General features: G+C 50.3%; 1 protein-coding gene across 2 annotated transcripts in view; it reads left to right on the top strand.

Moving 5' to 3' along the window:
• Positions 1-14,790, top strand: part of LOC123759390 (uncharacterized) — a 103,758-nt gene that overhangs the window by 72,190 nt on the left and 16,778 nt on the right. For both annotated transcript variants that reach the window (XM_045744376.2, XM_069335192.1), the window contains exons 3-4: positions 13,550-13,848; positions 14,612-14,731. In XM_045744376.2, coding sequence (XP_045600332.2) covers positions 13,550-13,848; positions 14,612-14,731 — 419 coding nt within the window. The remainder of the gene's footprint in view (positions 1-13,549; positions 13,849-14,611; positions 14,732-14,790) is intronic.

Genomic DNA, 14,790 nt, shown 5'->3' with positions numbered 1-14,790 from the left:
GAGAGAGAGAGAGAGAGAGAGAGAGAGAGAGAGAGATCAGGGATGGTTCCTCACGTAGGGAAAGAGTGAGGGAGGCGGGGCATCGAGTTAGGGCACTAGAGAATGGGGGGAGAGATGGGGAGGGGGAGGAAGGAAGGATAAATGATGGTGAGGAGATGGGGGGGGGAAGGGGAGATGGCGGGGAGGGGTGGTGGTGATTGGGGATTTGCGAGGGGGATGAGAAGGGGAGCGGTGAGAAGAGGGGAGAGGTGTAGAGGGAACAGACGATGGCTAGGCTTCAGAATGGTAATAACAGCCACAAGAAAATATTAAAAAGTAGCGAAGGGAGAACGAAGCTGTCTGTTGAGGGAGGGTGTGGTGGTGGGGTGATGGGGGGGAGGGTGGTGGGGGTGGGTTGAGGAAGGTGTGTGGAGGAGGGAGTAGTATGGTTGATGGAGTAAGGAAGGAGTGAAGGGGAGGGAGGGGCGAGTGAAGGAAGCATGAAAGAAGTGGCGCCAGAGGTGATGGAGGAAGGGCGTGGTGTAGGGAGGGAGGCGGTAGTGGGGGTAGTGGTGCCTGAGGAGGAGGAGAGAGCACCACAGGGGGGTAAGTGTAGCCACCACGGGTCCTCTTGACACCACCCCACGGGTCCTGTTGACACCACCCCCCCCCCCCCCGAGGCTACAGCTCTCCCCCCACGCGGCCTCACCTAACACCATAGCATATACACCCACGCACAACACAATTAGAACGTACAAATCAGAACTGTTGAGTTGGAGAAACCCAGAAAATGTTACTTGTGTTGCCTTGACAGACTATACTAATCTAACCTTCCTAGGCCTAATACACGATACGCGAGGACTAATACAGTGCATGTGTACCGTAAGTACCTCACTTACGGTGACGGGTGGAGGCGTCGGGTGAACCTTGTGTGCTGGTGACGGGTGGAGGCGTCGGGTGCTCCTTGTGTGCTGGTGACGGGTGGAGGCGTCGGGTGCTCCTTGTGTGCTGGTGACGGGTGGAGGCGCCGGGTGCTCATTGATTACTTTAAGGCAGATGAGGAGAGTGAACACCGCCAGCACTCCGCGTGTTGATATTAATTTGCACATTCTTGTGTTGTGAGGGAATGGCCCGGGGTGAGTGGGGGCGAGGGAGGGTGGCCCGCACCCTTACTGGTGCACACACGTGCACACACGTGCACACACGTGCACACACGTGCACACACACACGTGCGCACACACATACACACACACACACACACACACACACACACACACACACACACACACACACACACACACACACACACACACACACACACACACGCGCGCGCGCACGCGTCTGGTAGCTGAGAGGACAGCGCGCGGGACTCGTAATCCTGTGGCCCGGGTTCGATTCCCGGGGCCGGCAGAGACAAATGGGCACTGTTTCTTTCACCCTGATGCCCCCCTGTTACCTAGCAGGTAAATAGGTAGTTGGGAGTTATACAGCTGTTACGGGCTGCTTCCTGTGTGTATGTAGGGGGGGGACAATTAGTAACAGTTGATTGATTGACAGTTGAGAGGCGGGACTAAAGAGCCAGAGCTCAACCCCCACAAGCACAACTAGGTGAGTACAGAGGTTCGCTCCGCATCATTTAACCACATTTGTATTCCTTTAACTCTGGGAATTAAGGGCTTAAACTCCAGCTGTTCTTATTTTATATGAAGTACATCTGTATGTGGGGGCTGGATGGCGCAGCGGTGGGGGGGGGGGCTGGAGGCGCAGCGGTGGGGGGGGGCTGGAGGCGCAGCGGTGGGGGGGGGGGGGACTGGAGGCGAAGCGGTGGGGGGGGGGCTGTGAGGCGCATGCGGGTGGGGGGGGGGCTGGAGGCGCAGCGGTGGGGGGGGGGGTGGACTGGAGGCGCAGCGTGTGGGGGGGGGGCTGGGAGGCCGCAGGCGGTGGGGGGGGGGACCTGGAGGCGCAGTCGGTTGGGAGGGGGGGGACTGGAGGCGCAGAAGCGGGTGGGGGGGGGGGCTGGAGTGCGCAGCGGTGGGGGGGGGCCTGGAGGCGCAGCGGTTGGAAGGGTGAATGGGGCTGGAGGGCGCAGCGGTGGTGTGGTAAGGGTAAGTGATGGCCGCTCACGGTTCGCCTCTCCTCCAAAATCTCCACTTAATCGACACTGGTGTAATATTAAAGGGCCTAAGTAGTGTAATGCCAGTAAACAAGTATTTTGTGAAGGCAATTTGGGTTTTGATATTATCGGTGCTGTCATTTCCGATAACCAGACCTTACGAAATATATTTTTTGGGGGAAACTTTAATTATCCAAAACTTCGTGAGAAAAAAATAAATGTTATTCTCTCTAACACGTATATTTAATACTCGGGCGATCAAGAGTAATGTTTGAAAGTAATTGTCAAAAGGCGCCAAGCCTGGTGGAAGACCTGTAGCACCAAGGAGTAATGTTTGTGTCTACATCTGAGAGCTGAGGATAAACAATTATTATTGGTGTTACGTCAGTGATAACTCTAGTGTGTGTGTGTGGGGGGGGGGAGGGGGTGGAGTTACTCTCACAGCAGTTCGTAATGTTTCATGTAATTGCGCGCCTTTATTCTCTATTTAGGTAGAAGGAACATTCTGAAATTATGTTTAGAAACATAGGAATATTTTACAGTTCGGCCTCTACCCTCACGGTCACAGAAGACCCCCCCCCTTGCCCCTCAGGCACGTGAGGTACGTAATGGAGCCGCCATGAGATATCCATATGCACATTCACGGGGATTTTATTACAGTTGGTAGAGAGGAGTACGAGGGAGCAAGGAGGGTGTGTGAGTGTATGAGAGTGGCCACATAAACTCTCTTAGGACAGTTGATTTTCTCAACCTACTTCATCGTCCACGCCTGCCTTACCCTCCTTGCTCTCCCTCACCCCTCCGCCCTCCTTCTCCCTCACTCCTCCTTGCTCTCCCTCACACCCCTCACCCCAGGCAAGGCCCCGCCTCCACATTCCACGCTACGCACAACAAACGCTATTTTCCTTGTGCTGACAAATTTTCTAACTCTTTCTGCTGTAAGATTTGTTGTGGTTTTCATTGGCATTAATGAAAGTGATTTCGTGTTTCAAATTTGAAGACTGTTCGAGTTGCAGTAAATTAAACGTGGGTGTGGGTGACCGTAGAGTTGTGAGCTTCTCCTACTTCTGCTGGCCACTGTCAAATGTCGGACAGAAGTAGCTGAGGTATACCTAGGTATCCCCAGCTATTGTTAAGACCGTGGTGCTATAAACATTTACATTTTATAAAACTCAAACTTTCCAAGCAAAGAAAGCACTAGTATAAAGAGTTATGATTTATTTAGATCTGACCAATAGTATATATAGGGCGGGTGAATCGTGAAAAATTTGAGTGTCAGACCATGAAGGAAGAATTGAAAACGTGGTCTGATACCACAGTGTCAGACCATGAAGGAAGAATTGAAAACGTGGTCTGATACCACAGTGTCAGACCATGAAGGAAGAATTGAAAACAGGAATTTCCTTAAGTACTTTCGTATTTAATAATATATCTTCAGAAGGGTTGATCCTTCTCAAGATGTATAAATACGAAAGTACTTAAGGAAATTCCTGTTTTCAATTCTTCCTTCGTGGTCTGACACTGTCATAAATTATAATATATATAATATAATATATATGTAACTGAGACCAACCATATTCTATAGGGAGCTCTATAGCATGTGGTGGTGAGTCGCCCATAACCATCCATCTTCATCTCGCGACTCAAATCTGCGCTTCGTCCCCCCCCCCCCCCCCCCCACTGTCATTACAACGGTCACAATATCTCTGAAGAAATGCATTAAAACTTTTCCAGATAAAAATCCTTGGAAATATTTGTATTTCCAGAGCCTAGGCCGACGATAGTTTCTGGTTAGCGGGCGAGGCGACGCTCCCTCCATCACCGCGGTAATTGTAACACGATGGGCGTGTCCCGCCCCTCGCACCCAGTGTGCTGGTGCTCTCTCCCTCCATCCCAACCCCTCCTGGGACATCCCATGTGGTGCCGCCGCCCGGGACTAAACGAGAGAAATGTGTCTTTTCCACCGCCTGAGATAGACCGTATAGTGTGCCCCCCCCCCCCCCCCCCCCCCACCCTTCCTGGGATCTCCCGGATTGAGGTCCGCTCTCTGCCTGGGAAAAATGCCGCCCTGGTAGGCTTCCCTTCGCTGTTGCAGCGAAAGAGGGAATCATCTTGTTATTCTGCCCCAGGGACGCTTATCAAGGCGGCAGCAGCAGCCGTTCCTGGATCTTACGCTCGCTACTACACCACAGTTTTGGATGTTCTAACATCGTTGTGTATAGTAGCTGAAGACTAATGTTTATATTAAGAGTGTAATCGTCTTCTGGTGTGTGGTTGGTCATCATAGTGTAAAAGATTAGCAGATAGCTTTTATATTAGCAGCTCATCTTCGCCGTAATGTTCGAGAAAAAAAACCTCAATGTGTGTTTGAAATTCAATAAAACGGTTAAATAATGACGCGTAGAGCTTCACCTACTCATCCCGTCATGGCTGCTTGTACGCAGTTGTGAACCTTGATCCGCCCTAGCATTTTGCCGCACGTCTTAATACACGGACCTTAGGGGGGTCCTCCTCCCCGATTGCTTCCGTGAAATCCTCAACCCCCCCCCCCCCTCCCCTCCGCAAACTAGGTTGCACGATCTTGTACGAGGTTTGACCTTCCTTGCTTCGATCCCTCGTAACTGGAGCTAAAGAGCCGTAGCTGCGCTCTTTTATGCTTGGAGCTTGGCAGCGGTTCTTACTACACGGTCTCCTGAGTGGAGCTTTACTCTCTGGCTACCGGTCGTCGCAAGTGAGGCTCCACTTTGGCCGCTAGCTGCAGGTCTTCATGCCTGCACCTCGCCTCACCCACCCACCCGTCCCTCCCTCTCCCCGCCTGCACCTGTCCCACCCACCCGTCTCCCCGCCTGCTCGGCCCTAAGAGGTGTGTTAAAGTCACTTAGGTTAGCATGTGAGAGTGATGGCGGAGGTTGGGGGAGGGTCGCAGCTCCCCCGCCCCCCTGGCTCCCCTGACGCCGCCAGCTGGGGCCCTCCACCTCCCCCTCCCTCCAGTCATTTCCTCTACCCTTCCCGTCTCAAGCCCCTCCTCTCTTCCCCTCCCCATCCCACACCAGCACTCCTCTCTAACTTTACCTCCACATGTTGCTTGGAACCAACACTGTAATATTAAGGTAGTGTTTGTGTGGTGTGGCTGGTGAACTCGGTTATGTGATCCGGAGTTAACATGAACCAAACTGACCTGCAAATTTCCCGTACTCTATAAAGAGTTGACCAGACCACACACTAGAATGTGAAGGGACGACGACGTTTCGGAGAATGGTCCAGGACGGACCGAAACGTCGTCGTCCCTTCACATTCTAGTGTGGTCTGGTCAACATACTTTAGCCACGTTATTGTGACTCATCGCCTGCCTATAAAGAGTGTCTTACAATGATTACTTGAGTATAATTCCCATAGTGGAATTTCCAGTTTAGGGCACGCAGCAATCTTGGTCTCCCAGCGAGAGTAATACCTAGCAATGTAGTGAGAGTAATGGTCACGTCCTCCTCCTTAGAGCGAATAGTGACCACAGACCGCTACAAGAGGTAGAATTAATGGATTAAAAAACAAAAAAACATCAGTGTCCGGATACAAATATAATATTACTGTAACTGGGGAAATACGTAATTGAAGTCTCTCTTACTGATGTTTACGAAGGTCAAATTCCTAATGCCTTCCGTCGAGGCGGTGATAAACTTGTGATATGTTAGGGGCGTGCCGAGGGGCGCCCCCGCCCCCCTCTCTCTCTCTCCGACCACTGCTACAGCACCATAACACGTGTGTGTGTGTGTGTGTGTGTGTGTGTGTGTGTGTGTGTGTGTGTGTGTGTGTGTGTGTGTGTGTGTGTGTGTGTGTGTTGTCATCGCACCAACACCTGCCTCCTGCGTCTAGTGTGGCTTGACAAGAGTGGGCTGGTCAGTACCTGCGTCTAGTGTGGCTTGACAAGAGTGGGCTGGTCAGTACCTGCGTCTAGTGTGGCTTGACAAGAGTGAGGTGGTCAGCACCTGCGTCTAGTGTGGCTTGACAAGAGTGGGCTGGTCAGCACCTGCGTCTAGTGTGGCTTGACAAGAGTGAGGTGGTCAGCACCTGCGTCTAGTGTGGCTTGACAAGAGTGGGCTGGTCAGCACCTGCGTCTAGTGTGCTTGACAAGAGTGGGCTGGTCAGCACCTGCGTCTAGTGTGGCTTGACAAGAGTGGGCTGGTCAGCACCTGCGTCTAGTGTGGCTTGACAAGAGTGGGCTGGTCAGCACCTGCGTCTAGTGTGGCTTGACAAGAGTGGGCTGGTCAGCACCTTGCGTCTAGTGTGGCTTGACAAGAGTGGGCTGGTCAGCAAGGCACCATATAACCATCCCGTAGCTGAGAGCGGTCTTGGCCTCTACATCAACACACTCCCCTACGCCCCACCACCACCACCAGCCGACCTCGTGCCCTCTACTTGTAATAACTGTCCAATGTATATATATGTTGTGCTCACCTCGCTCCTGTGGCGGAACTGCTCTCCCTCAGGCACACCACATTATCCTCTCTCCCTCTCCCACTCCTCCTCCCTCTCCCCCTCTACTCCATCTCTTCCCCTCCCCGGTGACAACCCAGAGCGAAGTCAGGTTAACCCCCATAAGTGGATTTTAATATTAATGCAGGAGGACCTTGACATGCCCGTTGTGTTATATTATGATACACCTTATATGCGGCCCCCTATTTGTCCCCCCTCACTCTCACACCCCCTCACGCACACCCCCCCTCACTCACACACCCCCTCACTCACACCCCCATCTCCACCATCGTCCATACCCACCTGCCCCCCTCATTTCACCCCACCATCCTATCGTCACCACCACCAACCACCTACCACAACATCATGGTTGTCCTTGTCCACGTTCCCAACCTCGCTCCTTCCTCGTCCTTCTCCGTCTTCGGTGATGGATTGTCATGTATAATTGCAGCACCGTATGCCTTGCCTACGACCCCCAGAGCCGTCCTCAGGTTGATTGACAGTTGAGAGGCGGGACCAAAGAGCCAAAGCTCAACCCCCGCAAGCACAATTAAGTGATGCAACCCACCTCATTATCCCGTGATGTTACAACACCTCATACCGACGAGGACATCAAATCCCGCCAACCTTTGTGAGGACATCACCTTACGACAAGCAGGTGATAACCCTGCCTCGCACTCATAACCTGAAGATCACCTCACAATAACCACTTTAGGACACCTCACAATAATCAATTAAGATATTTCCTCATTTTCTGTGTGGTAATGTTAACATTGACAAGGGCAGCTGCACACGTTGTAAACTTGTAGAGTGGCAGTTGTGGAGGCGCACATGACCAGTACTGACCTCTCTCATCACCCCTCCACACTTGATCTCTCTCCTCTAATTTACATTAAAATGTTACCTCACTTGAATCATTGTCTTACAGTAAATTACTTCCCCCGTTGTATCTGACAAAATCACTGCTGCACACATACAGACTCTAATCGCATTAGAGAATTAGACCATGCAGACTCGTAATCACCAAATGTCCGGAGTGAGTGGATACGGGAGGCGCGGGAGAGGTACGGGAGGCGCGGGAGAGGTGTGGGAGGCGCGGGAGAGGTGTGGGAGGCGCGGGAGAGGTGTGGGAGGCGCGGGAGAGGTGTGGGAGGCGCGGGAGAGATGTGGGAGGCGCGGGAGAGGTGTGGGAGGCGCGGGAGAGGTGTGGGAGGCGCGGGAGAGGTGTGGGAGGCGCGGGAGAGGTGTGGGAGGCGCGGGAGAGGTGTGGGAGGCGCGGGAGAGGTGTGGGAGGCGCGGGAGAGGTGTGGGAGGCGCGGGAGAGGTGTGGGAGGCGCGGGAGAGGTGTGGGAGGCGCGGGAGGGTGTGGGAGGCGCGGGAGAGGTGTGGGAGGCGCGGGAGAGGTGTGGGAGGCGCGGGAGAGGTGTGGGAGGCGCGGGAGAGGTGTGGGAGGCGCGGGAGAGGTGTGGGAGGCGCGGGAGAGGTGTGGGAGGCGCGGGAGAGGTGTGGGAGGCGCGGGAGAGGTGTGGGAGGCGCGGGAGAGGTGTGGGAGGCGCGGGAGAGGTGTGGGAGGCGCGGGAGAGGTGTGGGAGGCGCGGGAGAGGTGTGGGAGGCGCGGGAGAGGGTGGGAGGCGCGGGAGAGGTGTGGGAGGCGCGGGAGAGGTGTGGGAGGCGCGGGAGAGGTGTGGGAGGCGCGGGAGAGATGTGGGAGGCGCGGGAGAGATGTGGGAGGCGCGGGAGAGGTACAGGAGGCGCGGGAGAGGTGTGGGAGGCGCGGGAGAGGTGTGGGAGGCGCGGGAGAGGTGTGGGAGAGGTACGGGCGGCGGGAGAGGTACGGGAGGCGCGGGAGAGGTACGGGAGGCGCGGGAGAGGTACGGGAGGCGCGGGAGAGGTACGGGAGGCGCGGGAGAGGTACGGTACGGGAGGCGCGGGAGAGGTACGGGAGGCGCGGGAGAGGTACGGGAGGCGCGGGAGAGGCTCCGGAGGCGCTGGGATGAGGTACGGGAGGCGCGGGAGAGGTACGGGAGGCGCGGGAGAGGTACGGGAGGCGCGGGAGAGGTACGGGAGGCGCGGAGAGTACGGAGGCGCGCGGCGAGGTACAGGATGCGCGGGAGATGGTACCAGGAGACAGGGGACCTGTTGAAACATCCATATTCCGGGTTGAGAGCGAGGAATGCGCCGCCGAGGACCGATATATGCAGACATTGTTGACAATTGTGTTGGTGGTGACGGGCGGTAGCAGTGTTGGTGGTGGCGCGGGAGGTGTGGTGGAGAGGGAGCCAAGGTCGTGCAGGTCAACCTGACCTCAATAATGAGGTGTGCAAGTGACATTCAAACAGCCGTGTGAAGGACCCTCCTTCACCTACCCTCTGGCCGGGCTGGGGACCAGACCTGCGTGAGAGGGCGGAAGGGAAGGGGAAGGTTGGGGGATGTTGCTTTTATGGGGAGGGGGGAGGGCTGGAGAAGGATAGTGGGTGTGGGGCTCGTGTCCCGGGATAGTGGAGAAGAATGTTCGCACACGCACGGGTGGTACGCGAACAAGGGGACACAGGTGGAATCTGAGTACCCAAATGAGAAACAGTGGTAACATACAATCATGGCAAAGGCCAAACTTTAATATGGTGATCAACCTACACACAAGAGAAGGGTCACTCTGAGAATGATATGGAAGTAGGCGGAGAATTTAACAATATCCTCCAGGAAATCCATAAGCTGGCACATGATCTGCTACTGGAGGTAAAGGCAACAATTGAATGGACACTCCCACAGGAAACATTATGAAACAGTAGTGACTCCTGAAGAAGTAAGGAAACGATTACAAAAACCAGGCGTAACAAAGGCTCTAGGACCAGTCGGTATCATTTAGTTGCAGGCGATGAGTCACAGTGACGTGACTAAAGTAAGTTGACCAGACCACACACTAGAAGGTGAAGGGACGACGACGTTCGGTCCGTCCTGGACCATTCTCAAGTCGATTGGAATGGTCCAGGACGTCATTTTAGTTCCTCTCTAGTCAGAAGAGAGCTTCCAGACTGAGATTCTCCGTTTACAAAAATAGGACGAGACAAAACCGCTAGACTGGTTAATGACACTGGTGTGTACCAGCATCACCATCTCCTGCAAGTCACTAGAGCCTAATACGAATCAGGCTTTGTATAACACTTAGAACAGTTCGGTTTTCTCGACTGTCAGAAAGCATTTGATACGGTTTTACACAAGACTCTACGTAAGCCAAGAAAGCAAGGCTGGTGTATCGGAAAAAAAGTCCTATGGTATGTAAGAGTGTTTTCTCTCAAGAAGGAAGGAAGCAAAGGGTTACAGAGAGAGTGGAGTACCACAAGAGTCGGTGTTGGGACTTATCCTGTTTCTCATAAAGGACAACGTCTTGACAGAAGAAATTGGCTCCTTCATGTTGTTTACAGACAGTGCAAAACTAATGAGAATAATCCGGACAAAGAGGCACTGTGATACTCTGCAAACAGATTTGAACACACGTTAGAAATTGTTAGAATTTTATCAGACAAATGCAAATTGATGATAGTATAGTATAAAAGGGAGACAGCTTCTTGCTTCAAAAATGGAGGAAAAACCTGGAAGCAGACTTGACCTTAAATCTAATGGCAGAAGCACATATTAGTAAAATAAGGGAGTAGGATGTGTAGGATTAATACAAGGAACAGCTGAGAGAGAGAGACAAGAAGGGAGGGAGAATCAGGAATATAGCTGAGGCCAGTAAGATTACAGCAAGATGGGGAGGCCTGGAGACAGTGGGGGAGGGGTAATGGACTCTGAGGCAGGGAACATCCCTGGAGAGAGACTTTACCCGAGGATTGTATTTATCTATATAGTTAAGTGGGACTAAGAAGAAGCCAAGGATTAAGGAAATCTAAACTACACAACTCCCTTCAGGGTTTCAGAAAAAGAATAATCAAGCAGTGAAAGTTATCTGAAGACGAGTAATCCAGTGAAATATGTACATTCAGAAAGAGAAATTTTATGGAAGCGATGGAAATATAATGAAATATACATTAGCCAGAATGTCTTCAGGAAGATAGGGAGAAATATAGTAAACTCAAGGAAGACAAAATTTAAGAAATACAAAGGGAACAGGAAATAGGAGAAGAACCAGCGCACTACGACGTGAGGCTGCCAGGTGCCCATTCAGAGGAGCAGCCACAAGTCACTAGATCAACATACATCTCTTCCCTTACTGGGACTCGACACCTGAAGCAGGAGGGAAGCTGAAAGGCAGTTTGTAAACGACATAGAAGCAAAAGCTAGGGATCAACCATGCGGCTGTATACCCATATGTGAAGACAAACACAATTATCATAGTAAACAACAAGGAGATGGAGGAGGAATTGAACAATACATTTCAGGGGGTCTTTACGGAAGAACCAATGTTGTTTGTGGCTGTTGTGGCTGGAGTTTTGCTGTGACGAGAGCTGGAGGAGGTGGGAGTGCTGGCCACCGGGCGACACCTGTCACTACTCATACATATTCCTCTCTTACTCCATATACCTTTCCTTGTGTTATCCTGTCTGTGTCTCACCCCTCCCTCTGGTCCTTCCTCCTCGTCCCTCGCTCCTCTGGTCCCTCGCCCCATTCCTCAACCTCGTGTGTTGGCCTGCCTTCCACAGGCGTCACTCTGGTGGCCTCAGGACACGCCCACTCAAGGTGCTAGCGCGGGAGCCTCGTCATCGATGACCTTCATGAGATGAACCTGAACACTAGAACAGCCGCTGAACCCGTCTTCCCTCACTACTCACTATCACAAAAAAAGTGCAATAATAAAAATAATAAAGCAGTTTGGTGGGTTGTCCCCGTGGGGAGAGTGGGCGCCTGCAGCTGCTCCACACTTGTCACCCGGGAGGTGTTTTGCATTGCAGATGTCTTTATGAAATTGCGGTGATTTTGAATTTAGCCTTGAGGGTAGAGGAGGTGGGGGTGACAGGGGTGGGGGAGGGGGTGGTAAGGGCGGGATGGGGGAGAGACAGGTGAGGGAGACACAGGTGAGGAGACAGAGGTGGGGGAGAGGTAAGGGAAAGGTGGATATTGCAGAGGAGAGAGTCAGAAGCAGCTATTTTACACTCGGAAGTGGGACGCAAGTTAAGCTTCCGCTGCCACTAATACCCGCTCCCCCCGAGGCTCGCTTCAAAGAATGTTGCCTGCGAGTTAGAGTGGGTGGGGGTGTCTTGTCAGGGATCAGACAAAATTATCCTGAAATGTGTTGGGGGACGGGGCGCTGGGATTAGACACCCTTTTGTGGTCGGAAGTTGAGTGTCAGCCCGTCAACAACGGTTTGTGGTCGTTTGTGATTGGTTGCGGACTCTACCTAAGTCTGTAGCCTAGTTTCTGGAGCTTGTCACAATCAGGGGGATGAGTACTGGTTGTTTACGTGGGTTTACAGTTACCAGGGGATGAGTACATCTTTATGTAGGTTTACTGTGATTGGGGGATGAGTACTAGATGTATACATACACTGACCGTGACCAACGGATGAATACAGGGTTAAGGACTGAGGTGGTGACGGGTTGTGGAGGCGGGGCCGCGGAACCACGTAGGAAGAGCGACCCGTCCGCAGCGCCACACACAGGTTAGCATCCATTATATCCCACACACACCCGCTGGCCACAAGGCGCGCGGCGGCTCCTGTCTGTTTGCCTGAGTTGAACTTCGGCTCTTTGGTCTTGCCTCTCGACTCTTAATTAACTGGCGTACAGGTTTCTAAGCCTATTGGGCTCAGGAATCCTATCTACATTCAAAACAATATATAAAGCCTGCCTCCGCCACTTCACTTCCTATGCATTCCTTCCATTTGTTAACAATGAAAAAAATTATGATGACTTCATGGCTCATTTGGGTACTCGGTTTCAGCCTGTCCTCCCCTATGCCTCAGACCAAGTCCATGCCATCCAGCGGTCGACCTCAAAGACGCATTCATAAATTTTAACATGCTGTTCATTCAAAATAGGAATTTTCTCATATGTATTATTATTGTTATATATTAGCATATTGCATATTTAGGCATTGGTTAGGCGTTTAGGTTCTGTTGGCAATTATTTGTAGTATGTGGGTGAAGCATTTACAGCATTGTGGTTCGAACAAAATTCGTCAGTGAAGCGCTTGTTCTAAAAGTCGAAATCAGTTGCCAGTCGTGTGTAAACCGTTTTTCATTCATAAACAGGGGGTTTGGCGGGTGCATGGAATCACTTTTAGGTTTTGTTTGGAAGACGGGTTGGATGGCCCTGTCTCGTTTTCTCGGGTTTCGTGGACCAGTGGTACGTCTCACAAATCAACCCATCCTCCGAATTGACAGTACAGTTTAATACTGTGTAATAAGTACATTTCATTACTATCATACATAGTACATAATTGCACTTATTGGGCCGTTACATTTACCTCCCAATTTATTCTTCTTGTTTTCTGTTAAGACACTCAGGATTTTAGGATGAAGTTTTCAAGTTCAATTTGCTATACACAAATCAGACATTTTATACGAAAATCCTGCGTGTAAAGATTAAACACCTTCTACCTCATACAGGGATGCATTGATATTCGTTTTCAATAGAAGTTTCAACAGTTTTCAAAAGATAAAGTAGATTAGACCTGAGACACTTTGATATATTTTATTTGTTGGTTAAATAATGCTATTGCTGGTAGTGTGCCATTTTAATTTCTTATCAATAAATCATAACATATATTATTTTCTTTTAAAAATATTCGATCAATCGTGATTCTTAATTTAAAAAACGCTATATTCTAAGTTTAAAACGAAAAGATATCATAAATTATTAACTAACAAAGCTGGATAAAATGTGTAATTATATGCAAATTTGTACCTAATTGATTAAATAATAAGCTGGTTCAATTGTACTGTGGAATCCACTGCCAACTTAATTTATGGACATGCTTGAAATTGTTGTTAATTTATGTATTGTATGTATGTATTCATGAAGCTCACTTAGTGTATTTTGTGTTGGGCAGATTGCAGCTACACGTGCCATGAACAGTGCCAGGACCTGGTGACCTTGGACTGCAAGGCAGAGCTGACCCCAGACTCTCAGACTAACCAAGATGACATCTGTATAGAGAATGCTGAGGACCCGGACCTCCATGTTTCTGACACTCAAGGAGAAGAGGAGGACGAGGAGGAAGAGGAAGAGGTGGAGGTGGATGAAGACATGGAGGAAGAGCTAGAAGATTGCCAAGAAGAACAAGAAGAAAAACATGAAGAGGAACAACAAGAAAAGGAAATGAAGGATGAGCTATTTAAGAAATGTGAGGTATGTGACCAATATATGTGTTGTCAGAAGTGTGAGGTACTGGCCAATATATATGTTGTCAGATGAGTGTCAGGTTAGGGGGTGTGTGTGCGTGTGTACTCGCCTAATTGTGCTTACAAGGGTTGACATGCAGCTCTTTGGTCCCGCCTCTCAACCGTCAATCAACCAGTATACAGGTTCCTGAGCTTGTTGGGCTCCGTCATATCTACAATTGAAACTGTGTATGGAGCCAGCCTCCACCATATCACTGCCTAATGTATTCCATTTGTTAACTACTCTGACACTGAAAAAGTTCTCTCTAATATCTCTGTGGCTCATTTGGGTACTCGGCTTCCACCCGTGTCCCCATGTGCGAGTACCACCCATGTTAAATAACCCGTCCTTGTCTACTCTGTCAATTCCCCTGAGGTAGAGGAATGAGATAGAGATAATGAATGAAGTCATTAATAATGAATTTACAAATGAGCTGTCATATTTTAGAACACCTATTTTGTAGATCTTTTATTTAAAAATAAAGTGCTACAAGCTTCTTTGCTTTGTAATCTTCATACATCTGTTGTTTCTTCCATATTAACGTTTTTAAGTCAGTATTACAGTATAAAGTCATTTCAAATTATTCATGCTTTTCTCATATTTTATTCTAATACAGAAAACCTGCTGAAATATTAGTATTTCACATCCATGCAAATTTTGTCCATATTCTATGCCAAGGTTCTTGTAATACACTTTTCATAAATGTAATACATTTGGTTTGTGTTTCCAGGAAGTATCCACATTGAGGAAGACGGTTAACAGGTTACAAAGTCACTTGGTAGATAATGAGACACTGGAAGCGTGGGTGGAGAGATACAATGCCACAGCTCAGGGGTTGCAGATAGCAAAGGTAAGAAACTGTCATGGCACAATGTTTTTCTAGAATATAATATGGAATGAGCGTTATGT

Source organism: Procambarus clarkii, chromosome 32 (genome assembly GCF_040958095.1).
Source record: "Procambarus clarkii isolate CNS0578487 chromosome 32, FALCON_Pclarkii_2.0, whole genome shotgun sequence".
Lineage (NCBI taxonomy): Eukaryota > Metazoa > Arthropoda > Malacostraca > Decapoda > Cambaridae > Procambarus > Procambarus clarkii.
This window is presented reverse-complemented; position numbering and strand designations above follow the sequence as displayed.